We start from the raw sequence: 23,837 nt of genomic DNA, 5'->3' as shown, positions 1-23,837 counted from the left end.
ATAGGGGCAGGTGTTACATCTCCTCCGCTTGCACGGAAAGGTGCCAGGCGAAGGGGAAGGGCTGTTTGGGGTGATGGAGGAGTGGACTAGGGTGTCTCGGAGGGAGCAGTCCCTGCGGAATGCTGAAAGGGGAGGGGAGGGGAAGATACGTTTGGTGGTGGGATCACTTTGGAGGTAGCGGAAATGCCGGAGGATGATCCGTTGAATGTGGAGGCTGGTGGGGTGAAAGGTGAGGACAAGGGGAACCCTATCGTGGTTCCGGGAGGGAGGGGCAGGGGTGAGGGCAGAAGTGCGGGAGATAGAACTGACATGGTCGAGGGCAGTGTCAATCACGGTAGAGAGGAATCCTCGGTTGCGGAAAAAGGAAGACATGTCTGAAGCACTGGTGTGGAAGGTGGCATCGTCGGAGCAGATACGGCGGAGACGGAGAAACTGGGCGGATGGAATAGAGTCCTTACAGGGAGTGCGGTGGGAGGAAGTGTAGTCCAGGTAGCTGTGGGAGTCAGTGGGCTTGTAGTGAATATTGGTCGATAACCTATCCCCAGAGATGGAGACGGAGAAGTCGAGGAAGGGAAGGGAAGAGTCAGAGATGGACCATGTGAAGGTGAGGGAAGGGTGGAAATGATCTTCGCTGCACTCCCTCCGTGGCAAAAACATCCTTCCTCAGATAAGGCGATCAAAACTGCACACAATACTCAAGGTGTGGTCTCACCAAGGCCCTGTACAACATTTTACTATGTTAAAGGTGCTATATAAATACAAGTTGTTGTTTATTGGCTGTAAAGTGCTTTGGGATGTCCTGAGGTAGTGAAAGGTGCTATAGAAATGCAAGTTGTTTCATGTAAACGCCCTTAGAGGGGGGTCACATGATTAGTTCCCCCGGAGCATTGTGGGTAATGTGGTGCAGCAGCTGCCGAAAGATATTTGAACGGACCGGAAGTAACTCGATGTCCATCTGCCAAAGGCTTCCCCCCCCCCCCCCCCCCCCTTTCCTTCTGCTGTAAGTACGCAGCTTTTCACTCGGAGTGAGAAAGGCGAGAGAGAGAGTTGGTGCTCGGTTATAAAAATTTTAATTGTATTTTGAGAGAAGGCGACGACCACCAGGACCGGGAATGCCGGCGGGGAAGAGCTACAGGAGGAGAAGAGAGGAGGAGTCCGACTCGGATGAGGAGGACGAGCAGCGGGTGGTGGAGGTTAGGTGAGGGCCGAGGCCTCCCTGCTCAGAAAATACAAAAGCTTATAAAGTGATATAAATATTGGGATTATGACAGACATTTCTGACCAGGATATAATATATATGTTTCCACCTCCTCCCCTCCCCTTTGAGACCCGTCCACTCGGTTTGGATCAACTCCCAACCCCATTTTTGAACAATTATTGTTCAATATGCACAAACTCATTATTTGTCTTGCTTGCCAGCTAAAAGGTACATGAAGGAGGACCAGACAATGCTGGAAATACTCCGCAATTGTGGAGAGGGAAACCTTTCGTCACCGACCTGAAACGTTTACTCTTGTTTCTCTCTCCACTCTGACCTGCTGAGTGTTTTCCAGGACTTTCTTTCTGTTTCAGACCTCCAGCATCCACAGTAGTTTGCTTTTGTAAAGTAAATGAAGGATTTGTCTCGCTCCAAAGCTTTTAAGAGGCCTAAAGTCACCTTACAAATTTGGCTCAGTCTTCAACTTCATAAAACGTCCTTCAGCTTGTGTAAGGATTGGAACTGTCGCCCTTTTTTTTGCTTTAAGATTTCCTCCATGTTGACAGCTCTGCCCATTGTTTTATGCTCATTCACAAGCACATCTTATAACGTACATGAGGACTGTGGGCGTGTATCTGCTCCTTTATGAACAATTTATTCCTTCTTCTCCCAGGTTGGTCAAGATTTTAAAATAATTCATTTGTTGTGGGCTTCCCTGGCAAAGCTGACATTTATTGTTCATCCATAGTTGCCAATTTGATACAACTGAGTGGCTCGCTGGGCCAATTTCAGAGGGCAGTTAAGAGTCAATCACGATGGTGTGGGTCTGGAGTCAGATATAGGCCTGACCATGTATGACGTCAGGTTTCCTTCCCTAAAGGACATTAGTGAACTGAATTCAAATTCTCAACACGTGTGTAGGTCTGAACCAGCATTACACTTGCCCCAAATTACTGTACCCTTTTTAAAATTTAAAATGAGTTAAGTAGGAGGTATGGATCAAGTGTTTCTATTAGACAATCCTAATTTAGGTCCAGGTGATCCAGGATTGCTCCTATAAGCGTTAGGCAATGGTAGTTTATAAACAATGTCTAGAAATAAAGTTGCAGTGCCCCATAGTGGTAACACTTGATATTATGAAGAGTTTTGTTTGCGTATTGTGTACTTAGTCAGTCAGAGTGGTCAGGTGACGGTCTCTACTGCTTTGTAATTAACGGGCTGCTAGGAACAAGCCAGGTTATACCAACCATCCTCACATCTCTACCTTTTCTGATATCCCAAGTTCAATTCAGTGACATGAAACCTTCAGTCTACCAATCTGTTGTTCGGCATACAGACAGAATAAATATTTTTTATTCACATTTTGCAAGTACCCTGTACAAAAAAATCTAGGCTGGCACTCCAGTGCAGTGCTGAGGGAGTGCTGCACTGTCAGAGGTGCCGTCTTTCGGATGAGATGTTAAACCGAGGCCCCGCCTGCCCCCTTCAGGTGGACGTAAAAGATCCCGTGGCCACTATTTCGAAGAGCAGTAGGGAAGTTTCCCCCCCCCCCCCCCCCCCCAAACCTGGTGTCCTGGCCAATATTTATCCCTCAATCAACATAACAAAAACAGTTTATCTGGTCATTATCACGTTGCTGTGTGTGGGAGCTTGCTGAGCACAAAATTGGCTGCCGCGTTTCCTACATTACAACAGTGACTACACTTCAGAAAGTACTTCATTGGCTGTAAAGCGCTTTGGGACGTCCGGTGGTCATGAAAGGCACTATAGAAATGCAAGTCCTTTTTTTTGTAAAGTTCTTGATGGGGTGTTTTTGTGTAAGAAAACATTTTTCTAATTCACCAATGGTAAACTTTCTTATTTCCAAAGGTCAAAACTAGATGAGCTGAAAGAAATTCAGAGTCTGAGGAGAAGACAAAATGGAGTGAGGTAGGTGCAATTCATGTGGCATAAAATGGGCACAGCCTGTACCCATCATGGAACATCATGTTAAAGTAACAGGTGAACAGTACATATAACGTGGATGTGCCAAATCATTACAGCTCGGAGTTTCTGCGAACCAAAGTCTTTTATGTGGGGGCGGGGGGCTTTCACAGGAGCCACGTCAACATGTTGCATCAGTGCCAACAGAGCTCCTTCTTGGCTCTGAATACAATGGTGGGTGAGGCTTTAAGTCCCAGTGACTGTAATGTGATCACATTTGACATAACAAGAATTGGAGAGGTTACTGAAACCCAAAACAAATGGCTACGTTTTAAGAGGACCAACTTTATATAAGTGTTTGAGAAGTCTTGTCAAAGTGAGCTAGGAGAGTGGAGGAACTGGTGCAGTTCCTTCAAGGAGGTGATTCTGAATGCGATGGGCCAACGTGTACCCACGGGCAAAGGCACCAAGCTTAAGGGCATTCCTGTCTGGTTAAATGGGGTGACGGGGGTGGGGGGGGGCGAAGCAATTAAGGCTATTGAAAGAAAATGGTGCAGAATTAAGATGGATTCAATACCAAAAGGCATACCTATACCTCTCCTCCTTTAAAATGCTCCTTAAAACCGACCTCTTTGACCAAGACCTATCCTAATATCTCCTCCTGTGGCTCGATGTCAGATTTTGCTTGATAACGCTCCTGTGAAGCGCCTTGCGACCAGTGTTACGTGGGACCTCGCAGGCGGATCAGCGGCCGCGCAGCAAAGTTAAAGGGACCGCATACAAAAAAAATGAGGGGAAACATTGCTTGGGATGTTTTACTGTGTCAGGCGCTGTATCGATGCAGGTTGTTGTGTGTAAAAAGGGCATCAAAGAAAAATTTCGAATTGAATATGGCAAGAGAAATGAGGCTAAGTTTTTCAGTTCTATTAAGGGAAACCGAGTATGGAGTTGGGGTCACTGGAAGGAGGTCGGATGCAATGTTCCCTGCGATTTTGTTTGGCGCGGGCCACTCAAACTACCGGGTTTTTCCTCATTGAAAAGCCGGCTGCGCGGGGGTCCTGGGAGCGCTGCTTGCCACGCAGCTCACAGGGAACATTGGTCGGACCAGGGAACGACAGCTGATGCAAAAAGCGCTAAACGAGTTTTTTTTGGCTCAGTTTTCACCAAGGAGGAGACGGGTAGCTTATTGGATCTGGAAAGGGAACTCGAGGGTGCAAGAGGGTAAGCTGTGACACTATTCACATCGCTCTCGGCAGGGTCGCCGAACAGCTGTGCAGCCATAAGGTGAATAAATCTCCGGGGCCGGTAAAGACACAGCCGAGGATTCTTAAGGAAATAAGGGAGAAAATCGCAGGAACTCTGGCACAAATCTTCCAGAAGTTACTGAATACTGGAGAGCTGCCTGGGAACTAGAGAAAGGCAAATGTTATTCCTATTTTTTTTTTTTTTTTTAAAAAGGTATGGAAAGTATCCCACAAAACTACAGACCAGTGAGTTTGACATCCATTGTGGCTAAAGTTGTGGAAACCCTTGTTAAAGATAAGATTATGGAGCATTTCGATAGATGTAAAATCATTAAAAGATAGTCAATTATGGGTTCATGAAGGGGAGGTCTTGCCAATCTTAACTTACTGGTTTTCTTGAGGGTATGACAAAGGAGCTGGATAGGGGTAAGGCAGTGGATGTGGTGTACATGGATTTCAGTAAGGCCTTTGATACAGTTCCTCTGGAAAGACGGGTAGTTAAAATAAAGGAAGCGGCAATCAGTAGAAATATTTTTTAATGGATACGTAGTTGGTTGACCAATGGAACACAGAGAGTGGTGGTCCCGGGATTGTCATCAGCCTGGAGAATGTTACCAGTGGGGTCCCACAGTCTGTTTTGGGGCCTCTTTTGTTTAATATCTTTATGAATGATCTGGAGCTCGGAGTCACAAGCTAAATACGCAGATGATACAAAGCTAACGAAGACTCCAAAGCAGAACAGGATAAGCTACAGGAGGATTTGAATATACTTGAGAATTGGGCAGACAGGTGGCAGATGAAATTCAATGGAAAGAAATGCACATGGGGGACAAAAAAAATCCAAGAAGGGACTTTTAAATGGAAATAAAATAAAATAATGTGCCTGGAAAATGAGAACTGGGGGTCCTGATTGACACAGTGAAGCTATCGTAACGATGCTCAGCAGCAGCGAGTAAAGCAAATCAGAGGTTGGGATGTATTAAAAGGCCAATATTGAGCCAAAATAGTGAGGTAACCCCACCACTTATAAATCATTTGGAATACTGTGCACAGTTCTGGTTGCCACAGTACAAAAAGGATATTGAGCTATTGAAAGGATACAGAAGAGAGCAACCAGAATGATGGAGGAATAATGAGCGATTTCTCAAATTGTGCATGTTCTCACTGGAAAATAGAAAGTTGAGAGGTGATCTGATTGCTGTTTTTAGGATTCTAAAGGGACTGGATAATGCCGACCGTGACGAGGTGTTTCACCTTGTTCAGAAGAGTAGAACCAGAGGACACAGCCTGTGTTGAAGGGGTTAAATTCAAAACTAATCTGTGGAAACTATATTTCAGTGAGCGAGTGGTCAATCTATGGAACAGGCTCCCTAGGGAGATGGTGGAAGCAGTTAGTATTGATTCATTCAGATGCAGATTAGATAGGTTTCTTTCAGAAAATAACATTTTGGGATACAGTGAATGAGTAATCTGAGACATGATGTGTGGTGAGTGTCGCGTGCTCGGGAGGAACAGGTGACTTTGGACCTGTGGTTCCCAAAGTTCTGCCACTGGGGGGTTCTCCTCGCCTCACGTCTGGGTCTGTTGTAGACTCATTGATAGAGGTTGATCACTGTGATTAATCATCAACTCCATTATAGTTGTGACATTCGACTACCGGGCTGGTAGAAGGCGAACTAGACGTGCCCTGGTCTTTTTTCGTTTAACTACTCCTATATTCCTAATGTGGCAAAGCAATTTAGCGTGGAATCAACTGGTACCCAACTACAACACCCAGGATATTTAATGGCAGCGCCTGTTCAAAAGGTCATTGTTGTACAAAACGAACCAAAGGGTAAGACAGAACTAGTATTTTTTTTAAAAAGGAAGTGTGGTTCAGCTTAAAATGACAATGAGGGAGGGTTTAAATGGAATGGAGCTTCATGCTGGTCATTCAGAAAGCAAGATTTAAAAGAATCCGTGATGCTAACTCGGACAGTGAGTTTCCAGTCTCTGCGGTGCCATCAGAAGTAAGCGCCAAGCAGAAACAAAATGGCCACTGTGGGGGGTGGGGGCCCAAACTGCCTTTAGTCACTTCTTTCTGTTGCTCGTTACAGTGCTGCCGCCCTGCTGGTTGGGGAGCAAGTACCGGAAGAATCGTCAACTGTGGTAAGTTGCGACATGCCATAATCTGTCAATTTCAGTGCAACGAATCATAAGAGTTCGTTGTGTTCAGAACATGAGCCATCACCTAATTCACAAGCCCTACAAATGGCTAATGGTCTCGTCATTACTGTCAAAGGGGCTGTACCACTGCTTGCTGTGTTGTATTATCACAGAATCATACAGTGCAGAAGGAGGCCATTCAACCCATCGTGCCCGTGCTGGCTCTCTGAAAGCTCTCCAATTTTTTAAAAATTCACTCACTGGATGTGGGTATTGCTGGCATGTCCAGCATTTATTGCCCATCCCTAATTGCCTTGGAGAAGGTTGTGGTGAGCTGCCTTCTTGACAACGGAGTGGTTTGCTAGGCCATTTCAGAGGACAGTTAAGAGTCAACCACATTGCTGTGGGTCTGGAGTCACATACAGGCCAGACCGGGTAAGGACGGCAGATTTCCTTCCCTAAAGGACATTAGTGCACCAGATGGGTTTTTACGACAATCCAGTAGTTTCATGGTCACCATTACTGATACAGGAAACTCGATTTACCGGCACCCAAACAACCGGAAATCTCGGTTAACCGGCAAAATTCAGGAGCAGGTTCAGTTAAGTTTTTCTTCATATTAGTGGCCGTTTCTTGATTCTTGGCTGTGTAATCGGGGGTTTCTGCACTTGTTGCTAAGCAACAGGGACGCTTGGTCTTTGGCCGGGTTTCTTGCAGCTGTTGCTAAGCAACAGGGAAGCCTGGATTTATTGCTGTGTACGGAGCTCTCGTACCTTTTACTATAACTCTCTGTAATCCGGACTTTTTGATAAGCCGGCACTACGCCGGTCCTGTCGGTGCCGGATTAAAAAAAAGTTTCCTGTACTAGGTTTTTTAATTCCAGATTTATTTAATTAATAAATTTGTCCCACTTCCCAGCTCTTTCCCAATAGCCCTTCAAATTTTTCCTTTTTAAGTATTTATCCAATTCCCTTTGGAAAGTTACTGTTGAATCTGTTTCCACCGCCCTTTCAGGCAGTGCATTACAGACCATCACAACTCACGGCATTAAAAAATAATTTTCCTCCTCACCCCCGGTGTTTTTTTAATAGACCGGACTCCAAGGGTTAAATTACGAGGAGAGATTACACAAACTAGGGTTGTATTCCCTAGTATTTAGAAGGTTAAGTGTTGATTTGATTGAAGTTTTCAAGATATTAAGGGGAACTGATAGGGTAGCTAGAGGGAAACTATTTATTTCTGCTGGTTGGGGAGTCTAGGACTAGGGGGCAGAGTCTAAAAATTAGAGCCAGACCTTTCAGGAGTGAAATTTGGAAACACTTCTATACACACACACAAAGGGTGGTAGAAGTTTGGAACACTCTTCTGCAAATGGCAATTGATGCTTGATCAATTATTAATTTTAAATCTGAGATTGATAGATTTTTGTTAACCAAAGGTATTAAGGGATATGGACCAAAGGCGGGTATATGGAGTTAGGTCGCAGATCAGCTCGAGGGGCTAAATGGCCACCTCCTGTTCCTATGTAATTTGAAATGCGCACTCTGTATTCTGGCTGGTCTGATTGTATTGGCCAGGCCTGTATGGCTGGAGGGGGGAGTTTCACTGACGATTGCACTCCCCCCCCCCCCCCCCCCCCCCGCCCCCCCAGTTGTAAGTATCACACTTAGTTGCTTGTACAACTGGCGAAGGGTGAGCCTACAGTTTAACAGCTGTTCATGAGCTTTTCTATTAAGCACATGGACGACTCTAATGTGCAAAAGCAAAGAAATGGCATTTGTTAAAGCCATTTTGCCTTTTTCCACTCTTTTGCCTCCAGACTCTCCTCAAAACTTAACCCTTCAACCATGCCTTTAGTTTCCCACCCAGTCTCTTTGCATCTCCTCCTCTGTGTCGTCCTCTTCCTCTTGTAAAGCAGCGAGGTGCCCTTCTGCATGAACGCCGCTGTATAACTACAGGTTAAGTCACTCTGTGATTGGGGTAATGTGTCACTGAGCTGGGAATTTTACTTGTCCACTACTGATGTTGAAGGAGAATTGTGTACAAGAGATTGTTTTTGTTTGAAAATACGCTTAAAAACTGACAGCATCTTTTTTGCTGCGCACAGGATGACCCCTTTAAACTGAAGACTGGCGGCATGATCGACATGAAGATAATAAAGGACAGAAAGCGAGAAAGGTGGGGAAATCAGAAAAGTAACACACAATCTGCCATTTATTTGCTAATTTTATTATTTCATAGAATTGTACAGCACAGAAGTAGGCCATTCGGCCCATCGTGCCCGTGTCGACTCTTTTGAAAGAGCTATTCTTCAGGCCCAACCTAAAGTGGAATTAACATCTGTTGTAGCTTTCAAGAATACAAATTGGCAGTCATGTCGCTGCATACTTTGTGACATTTAATCTATGTGGATCCCCATTGTTTCTGTGGTATTAGAGAACATGTAGTTTTGCTTATTCTGTTTGCTTTTTGCTTGTCTATTCTTGACTCGTATGGTAAGGAAACATGTGGGGAAATAAAATAGCGCTCTGACGTTTTATGTTGTTTACTTGACTTGCATCTGAGACAAAGATGTAAGCACATATCTTGAAATGTTTGCTCCCTCCCTCTATCTTGTCAAACTAAAGCCAGGGCAGGCTCGCTCCCCCCGCCCCTCCCCACCTTGAAATCAGCTGGTGTGAGGTACGTGGGCAAAATTTGGGAGGAGACTTCCGCCCCCCCCCCCCCCCCACCCCCCAAAACCTTCAATCTGCATGGAAGCACTTGGCTGGCATTCTGCCTGTTCCCACAGCGGCACGGCTGACATCTGGAATTCAGCACTTGGGGAAATCGCAAGCATGAACCTGCGATCGGCTCCATCCTTGGGAGAACGTGCTGGTGTCGTAACAGTTATAAAGTGCCTGCAATCTTTGCAGCTGTGGCTCAGTGGGTAGCGCACTCTCCTCTGAATCAGGAGGTTGTGGGTTCAAATCCCACTCCAGAGACTTGAGCACATAAATCTAAGCTGACACTCCCAGTGCAGTGCTGAGTGAGTGCTGCACTGTCGGAGGTGCCGTCTTTCGGATGAGACGTTAAACCGAGGTCCCGTCTGCGCTCTCAGGTGGACGTAAAAGATCCCATGGCACTATTTCGAAGAGGAGCAGGGGAGTTATCCCCGGTGTCCTGGGGCCAATATTTATCCCTTAATCAACATAACAAAAACAATTTATCTGGTCATTATCTCATTGTTTGTGGGAGCTTGCTGTGTGCAGATTGACTGCCGCGTTTCCTACATTACAACAGTGACTACACTTCATAAGTACTTCATTGGCTGTAAAGCACTTTGGGACGTCCGGTGGTCGTGAAAGATTCTATATAAATGCAAGTCTTTTTTGTGATTCCAAAATGCCACTGCAGCCCTCAACAGGTTTTGGCAGAATAACGATTAGTCTGTCGGTAATACACTCGTGGGTCTGACCCTGTTGTCCCTCGAAACTGACTGAAGAATTGAACATGTTTTCTTCTCTTCCAGGGTCGAAGAGGAAGACACCGACTTAAACTTGGGCACGTCATTTTCAGTGGAGACAAACCGACGTGATGAGGATGCCGACATGTACGTCTCGACCTTGCGTCGCACTGCTTTGAAATGGGAGAATGACCTTGTTTTTTTTTCTCCTCGTTTTGCTGTACCAGCGTGCGCACACTCACACTCTCTAAATTTAGTTACGTGCATTGTTGCACTATACAGGCCACCATCCGAGTGATCTGTTGTACCCACGCACCTGACAGGCAGGTAATCTTGTCCTTGTTGGCCTGAGGCTATCTCTGGCACAAGCAATGTAATCCTGAATCCCCAAAGTTCCTCTATTGTACAAGGCTCATCTATTTCAGGGGAAAAAAATAACTGTTCAAACTCTAATACAATAGCAAAATACTGCGGATGCTGGAATCTGAAATAACAACAGAAAATGCTGGAAATACTCAGCAGGCCAGGCAGCATCTGTGGAGAGAGAAACAGAGATAACGTTTCAGGTCTGGGACCCTTCATCAGAACTGGAAAAAGCTGGACATGTAACAGATATTAAGCCGTTGCAGAGAAAGGGGAGGGAGGAGAGGAAGGGATTGAAAGAACATGTTGTGCTTATGTAAGAGCCAGGAAAGATAAAATGTTGCAAATGGGAATGGCAAAATCATACAGCATGAAAAATGGGGGCAGGGATTATTATCTGAAATTGTTGAACTCAGTGTTTAGTCCGGAAGGCTGTAAAGTGCCTAATCGAAAGATGAGGTGCTGTTCCTCGAGCTTACGTTGAGCTTCATTGGAACAATGTAAGAGGCCGAGGACAGAGATCAGAGTGGGAGTGAAGTGGAGAATTAAAGTGACAGGCGACCGGAAGCTCAGGGTCACCCTTGTGGACTGAACGGAGGTGTTCCGCAAAGCAGTCACCCAATCTGCGTTTGGTCTCCCCAATGTAGAGGAGACCGCATCGTGAGCAGCGAATACAGTATATTAAATTGCAAGAAGTACAAGTAAATCGCTGTTTCACCTGGAAGGGGTGTTTGGGGCCCTGGACAGTGGGAAGGGAGGAGGTAAAAGGGCATGTGTTGCATCTCCTGCGCTTGCACAGGAAGGTGCCAGGCGAAGGAGAAGGGCTGTTAGGGGTGACTGAGGAGTGGACCAGGGTGTCGCGGAGGGAGCGGTCCCTTCAGAATGCTGAAAGGGGAGGTGAGGGAAAGATGTGTTTGTTGGTGGGATCACGTTGGAGGTGGCGGAAATGGCGGAGGATGATCTGTTGAATGTGGAGGCTGGTGGGGTGAAAGGTGAGGACAAGGGGAACCCTATCGTGGTTCTGGCAGGGAGGGGATGGGGTGAGAGCAGAAGTGTGGGAAATGGAATGGACACAGTCAAGGGCCGTGTCAACCACGGTAGAGGGGAATCCTCGGTTGAGGGAAAAGGAAGACATGTCGGAAGCACTGGTATGGAAGTTCAAACTCTGCTACTTGGAGTGTTTTGGTTCAGTACCTCTTGATCAATATGAACTTTGACTCCTCTGTAATGTGTTTTTTTGCATGACCAGAAGTTCCCGGGGAGGGGGGCCCACTTTCCAATCTGATTATCGTTCAAAATTAACCTATACCCACTCTATGTGGGGAAATAAATCTGATTGCCAATTGCAGTAACCCACTTAAAGTGGTTGTAGGTTGCACTGCTCTTTAAGCTGTGTAGAGCTTTTTCACTAAGGACAGTAGTTCTCAGTTATAATGCTATCAACTCTTGCAAAACACAATTGAGAAGGGAAAAGAGTTGAGGGTGAAACATTGAATTGAAAAAATAATGTCCAAGGATTATTCTTGTTAAAATCATAGAAGGAGGCCATTCGGCCTATCGTGCATGTACCATCTCTTTGACAGAGCTATCACATTAGTCCCACTCCCTTGTTCTTTCCCCATAGCTCTGTTAAATTTTTCCTTTTCAAGTATTTATCCAATTCCCTTTTGAAAGTTATTATTGAATCTACTTCCACCACCCTTTCAGACGGGGCATTCCAGATCGCAACTCGCTGTGTTTATTTAAAAAAAAATTCTCCTCTTCCCCTTTGGTTCTTTTGCCAATTATCTTAAATCTGTTGTCCTCTGGTTACCGACCCTCGTGCCAGTAGAAACAATTACCCCTTACTCTATCAAAACCCATTGTAATTTTGAACACCTCTATTAAATCTCCTCTTAACCTTCTGTGCTCTAAGTAGAACAGTCCCAGCTTCTTAGTCTCTCCACATAACTGAAGTCCCTCAACTCTGGTACCATTCTAGTAAATCTCCTCTGCACCCTCTCCAAAGCCTTGACATTCTATGTAGCATTAAAAATAACTTGGGCAAATACTTTGCTTGCCACATTTATGGGATGTCTGTGGGGGTGGGAACTAATTTCCTCCTTGCTTCCCAGCAGCAGTTGTAACACAAGACATTAAGGGACTTTGAAGCTCTTGACCTATTGTGACTTGTTACTCTGTTTAATTCATCACTGTACTGGAGAGTGACCATTTCTTCCGTGTCAGGATGAAGTACATCGAGACAGAGCTGAAGAGGAGGAAGGGAATCCTGGAGAACGAGGAACAGAAGACAAAGGTCAAAAACCCAGAGGACCAACTCTACGAACTGCCCGATAATATCAACGTTTCGTCTGCCAAACGCACAGAGGAAATGTTATCCAATCAGATGCTGAGTGGCATTCCTGAGGTGGATCTGGGCATTGAGTAAGTGTTTTGTTTATCTTTTAGTTCAACTGTAACGGCCATTTGAAGAAACTGAAGCACAGATGGGATTATACCACTGAAAAATCCAGTTACCGTGGTCCCAGTCGCACAATGCTCTTTATCTGGCAGGCTATTCTATCCCATCAACCAACACCTTTTGGCAACAATAATCATAGATTGAGTAGAATGGGCCTATATTCTCTGGAGTGTATAAGAATGGGAGACGATCTCATTGAAATGTGTAAAATTCTTAAATGGCTTAACGGGGTAGATGCTGAGAGGCTGTTTCCCCCTGGCTGGAGAGTCTAGAACTAGGGGTTATAGTCTCTGGATAAGGGGTCGGCCATTTAGGACTGAGATGAGGAATTTCTTCACTTGGAGGGTTGTGAATCTTTGGAATTCTCTGTCGCAGAGGGCTCTGGATACTGAGTCGATGAGTATATTCAAGACGGAGATCGATAGATTTTTGGACACTAATGGAATCAAGGGATACGGGGATAGTGGAGGAAAGTGAAGTTGAGGTTGAGGATTAGCCATGATCTTATTGAATGGCGGAGCAGGCTCGAGGGGCTGTATGGCCGACGACTCCTATTTCTTATGCTCTTATAACAATAATTGCAAAACCTCACAATTTCTCTTGCTTTATCCAGCAAGTTGCAAAAAGAGGGTGCAATTTCACTAATGATAAACATATCCTGTGGTGTGTGTGTATAAATTCAATTTAACAGGCTGCATACAGTGACACCACAAGTCCTGGCCAGAATGGAGATGATTGGGTAATTCCCCCGTCAATCACGCACTGCTGTAAGTGACTGGGATTGATTTTACTCACATAATTTGTATTATGTTTGCTGGAGGCTCTGCTGTAGTTTCGGTCGTGAGTTCTGTTTGCTATAGGGCGCAGAGACTCTCTTTAAATAGACTCTGATGTTTGCTGAGTAAATAGACTCTGTTTGCTGTTAAGTCCTGCCCTGCCTCGAACTCATTGGCTGACACCGGTGTCAATATGCACTTTTTGAATTTAATATTCAGACTCCATGTGTTTTGGTACTGGAATTCCAATAGTCTGCCACTAGACCTTTTGAGACTCCTTGTATACTTTCAATTACATAGTAACAAAGCCCAGTTTTCAGGCAGGGGTAGACAGCTGGTTCACCTACTCTACCCATCCAACTTCCCACAAGATCATCGTGACGCATTTCTAAATCTTAACCCTGAATTCTAGTTGCTGACGGGAACTTTTCCAGCCCCTTTTTGAACCAGTCATAGTTCCCTGTTCTACCACCCTTGCAGATACCCTGTTACACACATTTATCACCCTTTGATAAGACTGCCTGTGTCCTAACTCGCACCAAGTCCCGTTCGCCCATCACCCCTGTGCTCGCTGACCTACATTGGCTCCCAGTTAAGCAACGCCTCGATTTCAAAATTCTCATCCTTAATTTGAAATCCCTCCATGGCCTCGCCCCTCCCTATCTCCTGTAATCTCCTTCAGCCCCACAACCCCCCCCCCCCCCCCCCCCCCCGAGATCTCTGCGCTCCTCTAATTCTGCTCTCTTGAGCATCCCTGATTATAATCGCTCCACCATCGGTGACCGTGCCTTTGGTTGCCTGGGCCCTAAGCCCTGGAATTCCCTGCCTAAACCTCTCCGGCTCTCTCTCCTCCTTATGTGGCTCGGTGTCAAATTTCTTTGTCTTAAAATACTCCTGTGAAGCGCCTTGGGACGTCTTACTACGTTAAAGGCGCTATATAAATACAAGTTGTTGTTGTTGTTTCACTGAAAAATTCTTGCCTGAGTTTCCCACTTTCTTTTGTCATCCTTAATATGTTCTTGAATTTGGTATTCTGCAGAGAAAAAATGATTCTGAATCCACTTTCTCCAAACACCTCATAATCTTAAATACTTGTATCAAATTACCCTCAGGTCTTCTATTTCCAAGAGAGCAAGACTTCAAGGAACCAGTGATGTTTGTTTCTAGTTACAGCAGCATCCTAGCATAATACAGCACAGAAGGAGGCCATTCAGTCGGTTCTGCCTGTGCCGGCTCTTTGCAAGAGTTCTCCAGTTAGTCCCCACTCCCCCTGCTCTTTCCCCACAGCCCTGCAAATGTTTCCACTTCAAGCATTTATCCAATTCCCTTTTGAAAGTTAATATTGTATCTGCTTCCACCGCCCTTTCGGGCAGCGCATTCCAGCTCATAACTCGCTGTGGGAAAACATTTTTTCCCCTCATGTTGCCATTGACTGCACTTTTTAATTTAATTTTAAGTGCAAAAATAAAGAATATTATCAGCACTGAAGAGGCAAAAGCCCAGCTCCTGGCAGAACAACGCAACAAGAAGAAGGATAACAGCACCTCCTTCGTGCCCACCAACATCGCGGTCAATTACGTTCAGCACAACCGCTGTAAGTATCGACACGTCTCCGATACCGATCTTTATTAGTGTTGCAGTTTCCTGCACAGGGATTGCCTTGTGTAAATGTGTCCCAGATGACCAGTCAGCTTCAATTTAGACCGAACACAAAAGCAAAATACTGCGGATGCTGAAAATCCGACAATAAAAACCGATGATGCTGGAAAACACTCAGCTGGTCGGGCAGCATCTGTGGAGAGAGAAACCGAGTTAATGCTACAGGTCTGTGGGTGAATGTCTTCACCCAGCGAGTGAGTGGTGAACCTGTGGAATTCTCTACCACAGAAGACAGTTGAGGCCAATTCATTAAATATATTCAAGAAGGAGTTAGATATATTTCTTGAGGCTAAAGGGATATGGGGAGAAAGCAGGGACAGGGTACTGAATTTGGATGATCAGCCATGATCTCATTAAATGGCGGAGCAGGCTCGACTGGCCGACTCCTGCTCCTATCTTCTATGTTTCTATGTGACTTTTTGTCAGAATTGAAGATATTAGAGGTTCAATCGTTTTTAAAGAGCGCAGAGCCAGGAAAAAGGGGAGGAAAGAACAATGGGGATGGTCTGCGATAGTGTGGAGGGCAGGAGTGACAAAAGGGATGATGGTGTAAGGCAAAAGGGAGTGGTTTGGATCGTGGCTTTGGCCAGCATTCGATCGATCATTGCCAAGGGAACAAGCTTTTTCCCTTCTCGGGTTGTTCGAGGACAGGGAGACATTTTGTCAATTCACGTCTCGGGGCGGCAGGAATCCTGCAAGGGGGCTGAAGGGCTCTAATGGTGAATTTACTATGGAGCTCCATTGAAAGGAGTCAAATCTGTCCTGATCACTATTGCAGTATTCACTGGTTTTGATCTGCAAGGACGGAAGGGGGCAGCATTGGATCTCCGCTTGTTAATTCTGACTAACGGTGGACTGTGGCGTGTAACTGTAACTAAATGGCAGGTTTATAGCCCAGTGCTGTCACGTTGCCTTAGTTGGTAACTTCTGACTCGGCAGCGAGAGGGCTGTGGGTTTAAGCCACTAACTTAGGCTGAGACTCCAGTGCAGTGCTGGAGTAGTGCTACATTATCAAAGGCACTGTCCTTCAGGTGAGACATTGAACCGAGGTCCCGATTGCCTGTTTAGGGGGATGTCAAATATCCCATGGTACTACTTGAAAAGCAGGGGATTCCCCCCCAGTGTCCTAGTCAACATTTACACCCACCAAAATATAAATAAATCATTCAACTGATCAGTCATTGCTATTTGTGGGATCTTAACTTCGTACAAAATGACTGCTGTGTTGCATACATAATGGCCGCTGCACTTCAGAAGCAATTCCTTGCCTGGGATGAGAGGGCTGTCCTATGATGAGAGATTGTGTAGAATGGGCCAATACTCTCTGGAGTTTAGAAGAATGAGAGGTGATCTCATTGAAACATACAAGATGCTGAAGGGGATTGACAGGGCAGATGCTGAGGGGTTGTTTCCCCTGGCTGGAGAGTCTAGAACTAAGGGGCATAGTCTCAGGATAAGGGGTCGGCCATTTCAGACTGAGATGAGGAGGAATTTCTTCACTCAGAGGGTTGTGAATGCTGAGTCTTTGAGTATATTCAGGACTGAGATCGATAGATTTTTGGACTCTCGGGAAATCAAGGGATATGGGGATCGGGCGGGAAAGTGAAGTTGAGGTCGATGATCAGCCATGATCTTATTGAATGGCGGAGCAGGCTCGAGGGGCTGTATGGCCTACTCTTGCTCTTACTACTTATGTTCTTATGAAGCATCTTGATATTTGAGGCACATGATAAGCTGCTATATGAACCAGGACTTTTGTTCCTTATGACAGTACCACAGTGCTCATTTTAAATGCCAAAATGCATGAGGGACAATCCATTTTGGCTGATTGAGGTTCATGTGTGGTCTTGTCGGTAAGGGACCCCTGTATGTGTGTGCAGGGATCCTCCCTTCCAATGTGAACCACTCCCTCAGGATGCTCCATTATTCACTTAATACAGCCTTTGCATAGCCTACTTCTGGATTCAAAGCTATTGCTTGGAAGAATAAAAATTACCTGAAAATAATAGGCTGTGTTCTTGGCTGTTACAAACTGAGTACACAATAGAGGGGGAGGGTGTGGAGTTTATCCCATTCCTTTTTCTTTGGGATTTTCTTTGACATTTGTTTCCCCTCTGACCCCAGACGGTCTGAAAGTTATATTCTTCTCGCGGTACAAACCATTTCCCGTATTGGAACTGCCCCCAGGCCTGCACTGTTGGCAGGCGTCGGCAACGGTGGCATAGTGGTTGTGTTACTGGACTATTCAGCCAGCGGCCTGGACTAATGACGCGAGTTCAAATCCCACCATGGCAGCTGTGGAATTTAAATTTAGTAAATTAAATAAATCTGGAATAAAAAAGCCAGTATCCATAATGGTGACCATGAAACTACCGGATTGTCGTAAAAACCCATCTGGTTCACCATAGGGAAGGAAATCTGCCGCCCTTACCCGGTCTGGCCGATATGTGACTCCAGACCCACAGCAATGTGGTTGACTCTTAACCGCCCTCTGAAATGGCTTAGCGAGCCACTCGGTTGTCAAGATGGCTCACTACCACCTTCGAGGGCAATTAGGGATGGGCAATAAATGCCGACTTTGCCAGGGACACCCACATCCCAGCAGTGGAGGTCGGGGGGCAGCTTCTACTTCCCTTCTCCTGGTTGCCCAAGGGGGCACAGAGGGATTTTCCAGAGTATTATTTCCCTTACTGGCCCTGTGGTTTTTCTCTCATATTTTGCCTCTCCCAGGAGATGCCATGGCTGCAGGGGAGTGTTTAGTCTTGCTGCATCAGCCATCATGGTGTGAGGCAGACTGGATGGACCAGCTGGTCTGTTCCTGCCCATCAATTTCACACGTCCTACACAACCAAGTAAAACTTTGCACTGTTTGAGACTCGCCAGTCAAGAAAGTGGAACCTATATTCTAGGCTGGGAAAAATGGTCATCTTTACTGCTGAAAAAGTCTGTGTCTCTTCCCATTGATCCTGATTATAGACCTCTGCTTCGAGGAATGACATTGCAGCTGCAGGGACTTAAATTACATTTTCTTATAAAGTGCAGTAGTTTAAAAAATATAAAATGGTTCAGAAGGCTTTGAGCTAAGTGCCGACAGAGTCCTCGGTAAACGTTTCCCATTGCTGTTGTGTTCTCTGTTGTAGTCTACCGGGAGGAATTGCACGCACCTGCAAAACGCAATAAAGAGGAGGCCAAACCTCGGCCCCTGAGAGTGGGAGACACTGATAAACCAGAACCTGAACGTAAGTAGAGAATGTCAGCATTTCATTGTCAGTCTTAGTAAGGCAATGGATCACACCAATAATACTTTAAAAATTCAGACTACTGGCTGCAGATTAAAACTCGCAGTTTTCTACTTTCAATTCCACTTCATTCGGAGGGTGGTTAGCCAGGACACCCGTAATTCCTCACACAGCGGGTTCCTGGTCTGAGCCAGGCTATCCAAGGGAGGCCACATGGGAAGCATAGTTGGTTCTACAGAACAAAGATCTAAGCACCTGTTGGCCGACACTGGTCTTGCACCCCTCCTTATCGCTGGATACAGAGCATTAGCAGAGGGAAAGGAGAAGGACTCATAGGAACAGGAGGAGGCCATTCAGCTGCTTGAGCCTGTTGTGCCATTCAGTCAGATCATGGCTGATCTGTAATTAAACTCAATTTATACCCACCTTTATAGAATCATAAATGGTTACAGCACAGCAAGAAGCCATTCGGCCCGTCGAGTCCATGCTGGCTCTCTGCAAGAGCACTTCAGCTAGTCCCGCTCCCCCGCCCTTTCCCCGTAGCCCTGCAAAATGTTTTCCTTCAGGTACTTATCCAATTCCCTTTTGAAAGCCATGATTGAATCTGCCTCCACCACCCTCAGGCAGTACATTCCAGATCCTAACCACTCACTGCGTAAACAAGTTTTTTCTTATGTTGCCTTTGGTTCTTTTGCCAATCACCTTAAATCTGTCTCCTCTGGTTCTCGACCCTTCTGCCAATGGGAACAGTTTCTCTCTATCTACTCTGTCCAGACTCCTCATGATTTTGAACACCTCGATCAAATCTCCTCTCAGCCTTCTCTGCTCTAAGGAGAACAACCCCAGCTTCTCTAGTCTACCCACGTAACTGAAGTCCCTCATCCCTGGAATCATTCTCGTAAATCTTTCCTGCACCCTCTCTTAGGCCTTCACATCCTTCCTAAAGTGTGGTGCCCAGAATTGGACACGATACTCCCAGTTGAGGCCAAACCAGTGTTTTATGCAGGTTCATCATAATTTCCACGCTTTTGTACTCTATACCTCTATTCATGAAGCCCAGGATCCCGTATGCTTTTTTTTAACTGCTTTCTCAACCTGCCCTGCCACCTTCAACGATTTGTGCACATATCCATCTTTGATCCATATTCCTTGATTCCCTTACCCAAGTAAAGTCTATTGATCTCAATCTTGAAAATTTCAATTGACCCAGCAACCACAGCCTTTTGGGGGGAAAAGAGTTCCAATTTCTGATACCTTTTACTGTGTGGAAAGAACCTGATTTCACTCCTAAATGGTCTAGCTCTCACTTTAAAATTGTGCCCCCTTGTTCCGGATTCCCCCACCAGAGGGAATAGTTTCTCTCTCTTGAATCCCTTCATCATTTTAAACACCTTAATTAGATCACCCTCAACTTTCTAAACTCAAGCCAAGTTTATGCAACCTGTCCGTATAATTTAATCCTTTGAGCCACGGTTTCATTCTGGTGAATCTGCGATGCACTCCATCCAAGGGCAATAGATCCTTCCTGAGGTGCAGTGCTCCAGATGGGGTCTGACCCAGGTTCTGTACGACTGAAGCCTCAGTTCTTCCTCTTTGTATTCCAACCCTTGAGATAAAGGCCAACATTCCATTTGCCTTTTTGATTACTTTTGTACCTGTGCACTAGCTTTGTGTACATGGACACCCAAATTCCTTTGCTCCTCCAGTTCCTAGTCGCTCGCTATTAAGAAAATATTCCGATTTGCGTTTCTTGGATCCAAAGTGGATGTCCTCACGTTGAACTCCATCTGCCACAGTTTTCCCCATTCACTTTGTGCCTTTGTAACTTCCTGCTTCCATCAATACAACTTACTGTGTCTTCTAACTTGATGCCATATGCAAATTTGGATATACAACTCTCTATTCCTTTACCCAAGTCATTAATATATAGTGAAAGGTACAGATCCCTGGGAAAGACCACTTATGTCAATCACTACATTCCCTATGTCCCTGCTGTGTCTCCTGCCTCCCAACCAATAAGCAACCTATGTCATAAGTTTACCTCCAATTCCATGCACTTTTATTTTATCAAATGCTTTCTGGAAGTCCATATCGACAACATATATAAGACACTCCCCTAACCACCATGTTGGTGAGCTCCTCAGAAAATTCAACTAGATTAGTCAGATATATCCTCTGCCCATCACTATTCCATGCTGACTCTGGTCAGCTCATACTTGTCCAAGTGCTCAGTGTCTCTGTCCCTGATGATAGATTCCAGTAACCTCTTCACAACTGATAAACTGACCGTTCTGTAGTTTCCTGGTTTCTCCCTCCCTTAAATAATGGAGTGTCGTTTACAATTTTCCAATCCAGAGAGCTTTAAAAAAATTATGATTAACGCATCTGCAATTTCCTCACCTATTTTAATACCTTGGGGTGGAAACCATCAGGTCTTGTAGATTTGTCTATCTTGGGTCCCATTATTTTTTCCATTACCAGTTTCTTACTTGTATTAAGTCCAGTAAGTTCCTGCACTTGACTCAGTTTAAATATCACTGGTATCTTGTCCTCTTCCTCCAGTGAAAAATATACTAAGTACTAATTTAACAAGTCTGCCATTTCCTTATTGTTCATTATAGGCTCACCTGCATCTGTCTTTAATGGGCCCATATTTCCCCCTTACCACGCTCTCAATATATTTATAAAAACATTTACGGTTAGCTTTGATAGCCCTTTCGTATTCCCTTTTTTGCACCAGTCATTGCTTTCCTTGTATCCCTTTGTTGCTTGTTATAGCTCTTCCAGTCCACTGGATTTCCACTTTTCCTTGCATGTGCGTAAGCCCCTTTTAGCTTGATACAGTTTCTTACCTCATTTGTTGACCAGGGTTGCTTAACTACCAGAAATGGATCCTTTTATGGCTATTTACTAGTTTTGTATCGTACAAAATGCTGCTTTGATTACTTCCCACTGTAGGTTTACCCATTAATAGTTCAGCCCAGTTTGCTGTGGTGAATTTTTTTATAAAATGAAATACAAAGAGTAATGAACATTGTAATTCTAATCTGAGCTTTTTCCACATTAAACAGGAGATGGTAATGTTATGGGTAAGTGCTACCGTGTAATGCTTACCAATGGAGATCCCATTTTAAGCCCCCCCCCTCCTCCCCCGGTGATCCTCACTGGTTTCCTGTACACATTAGTTTGCCGCAGGGACGTGGGTGATGGTGTTAAGGCGATTCCTTCAAAGTACTTCACTCAATCATTGCTGTCTACGTATTCCATCTCTTTAAAGTCAGTTTTGGGCGAGCTGTATTTTCTGTTTTAAATTCTAATGATTTGTTGCTTTTTAAGAGGTCACTGCAGCGCAAGTATTAAAAATGCCCTTCCTTTGTTGTGCAGAATCTCCTCCAAATCGCAAACGCCCTTCCAACGAAAAGGCAACAGATGACTACCATTACGAAAAGTTCAAGAAAATGAGCAGAAGGTACTGACGGGCGGCTCGATTGTTCTGTTTTAAACAACAAGAAAATCCAGCTTTTAGTGCATCCTAAACTCCTCGTGTAAAAACAAGACTTGATCAGTTTAAAACTGTTTGGGGGGGAAAATGGGCAGTAGTTTGGCTTTCAGGAGTGAACCTACACTGTTCTGTCTAATGCTACGTCAGAGTACATCATGGTATAATGGACTCGGAGAAAAGTTCCCTGCTTCACACCATCTTTGAACTGTTTTCATTGCTTTGTGTCTAAGCTGAGTGGCAGATCAGACTGCAATGGAAAATATAACTTTAATTTCAAAAATATCTCAATATAACGGGGAATAATAAGTGAGGTGTGAGCTTATCTTGACCGTCGTCCTCTGTGCCATGGTCGTTTATATCAATTTCCACTTCTGAATCCTGTATAAAAGCTGAATTGGAGGAATCTATGATGGCACAGGACAATCTTATCACCTCTGCAGAACTGGGGTAGCTCTAGTGCACCAGTTTGTAGTTCTGACAGTGACATTATCTTAACGGGATTGTGTCACATATGGTGTTGTCGTGATGCACAGTGACACACTGTTCCAGAACCAAGTAATCTCATCTCCTAAAATCGGGTTCGATTCCTATTTAATTCACTCACTCATCCACAAAACTGCTCAATAACTCACTCACTCAATAATGTGATACAATAATTTCTGTTTGTAAATTAAGTTGAGGAGAGGTAGCTTTCACATTCATTCTTCAGGTTTATGGTTAATGTCTTACCTTCTTTGTGCTGTAATTGCATCCAAAATAAATTTCTTATCCTTGTTTAATTTTATAAAAATGCTTTCCTGGTTTATTTTGCATGGCATTCTATATGCAATTAGGAAACCTATATTCGTGGTACTGTGCCATAGAGTTCCCAAACTCTGCTAGGGTACCTAAGGTAGACAAGATAAATCAGTAAGTGAGAGGATGAGCCATCCGCATTACTCTTGCATTAGCAGACGGTTCAAGAACCCAGACGTGCTGTCCGAGAGCAAAACAAACTTCTGTCTGTTTTAGATCCTCTGCTACTTCATCTACAGTATTGAGGAAGGAAGGTCCTTCTGGTAGCATTAAATCTGTTGCTGGCATTGGGCCACGAGACCAGTCTAGCAAAAGGTTCATTGCATTCAAGCGCCCTGCACAAATTAGGTCGACATAATGAAGGGAAAATTTCTGGCTGACAAACATACAAAAATAACAAGCAGGAAAAGACTAGCTGGCCCGTCAAGCCTGCCTCACCACCATGACTAGACACTTCTCCCCTTTCTGCCCCTCCTACCCTCACAACTATATAATCTGGGAAAACCCAGGGCCAATAAGGGGGAAAAAATACTCAGATTCTGACCCCCCTCAGGTGATCAAAACCAGTCCAGATCACGTATTGTCTATAAAGACACTTACCTTCTAGATGATGCGATCTCTGCCCCAGTCCAGCTCCCTCTTGAAGGTGTAGAGTGGGCACCCGCCACACCAGCGGCTCACTACTCTCTGGGTGGGTGGGTGGGGGGGAGAAGCATCCAACATCCAGTCTATTCCTACTTTTACATCGTTTAATTGATGCACTTTTTAAAAAAAGTTAAGTTCATGGTTCTCTCTGCAAAGTTTCACAAGACAGGTGACCATCAGTCAGCAAGTAATGGGGCAATGGCTGGTGTTTGAAAATCAATTAACATTACTTCCACAGCCACTATGGCTTGTATGAAATCATTTATGCAATTTGATGGATGCAATTTAACAATGGTAAAACCATATTTGGAATATTAAGTACAACTGCAGGCCCCATGTCTTAAATAATAAATTGATAGTGTAGAGGATACAAGAATCGGGTAAATTACAGCAAGACTCAAAACCCAAAGCTATGCGTGAACGGTTAGTTGTGAAGTGGTGG

General features: G+C 44.9%; 1 protein-coding gene across 4 annotated transcripts; it reads left to right on the top strand.

The window, feature by feature from the left end:
* Positions 1-976: 976 nt before the first annotated feature.
* c23h9orf78 (chromosome 23 C9orf78 homolog) lies at positions 977-22,745 on the top strand. 4 transcript variants are annotated; one of them, XM_085965368.1, is made up of 10 exons: positions 977-1,193; positions 3,068-3,127; positions 6,462-6,513; positions 8,618-8,688; positions 10,022-10,102; positions 12,545-12,742; positions 15,013-15,149; positions 18,355-18,453; positions 21,525-21,542; positions 21,838-22,745. In XM_085965368.1, exons 1-10 carry the CDS (start codon positions 1,165-1,167, stop codon positions 21,927-21,929), a joined length of 837 nt encoding a protein of 278 aa, XP_085821494.1. In that variant the 5' UTR covers positions 977-1,164; the 3' UTR covers positions 21,930-22,745. The 4 variants fall into 4 exon arrangements, with proteins under 4 accessions (XP_085821494.1, XP_085821491.1, XP_085821492.1 ...); XM_085965365.1 differs by having other exon boundaries at positions 977-1,198; XM_085965367.1 differs by lacking the exon at positions 977-1,193 and adding an exon at positions 1,719-1,871.
* Positions 22,746-23,837: the final 1,092 nt, after the last annotated feature.

This window comes from Somniosus microcephalus, chromosome 23 (assembly GCF_052327205.1).
Source record: "Somniosus microcephalus isolate GS21.2 chromosome 23, FLI_Smic_1.0, whole genome shotgun sequence".
In the NCBI taxonomy this organism is placed as follows: domain Eukaryota; kingdom Metazoa; phylum Chordata; class Chondrichthyes; order Squaliformes; family Somniosidae; genus Somniosus; species Somniosus microcephalus.
The sequence above is the reverse complement of the archived record's forward strand: the minus strand, read 5'-3'. Positions and strand labels throughout refer to the sequence as shown.

Excerpts from the sequence above, each read along its gene's own strand:
- c23h9orf78 (XM_085965365.1), top strand. The coding sequence starts at position 1,113 with ATGCCGGCGGGGAAGAGCTACAGGAGGAGAAGAGAGGAGGAGTCCGAC. Across the intron at positions 10,103-12,544 it reads CGTGATGAGGATGCCGACAT|GATGAAGTACATCGAGACAG; the intron begins GTACGTCTCGAC and ends CTTCCGTGTCAG. Across the intron at positions 15,150-18,354 it reads TTACGTTCAGCACAACCGCT|TCTACCGGGAGGAATTGCAC; the intron begins GTAAGTATCGAC and ends TCTCTGTTGTAG.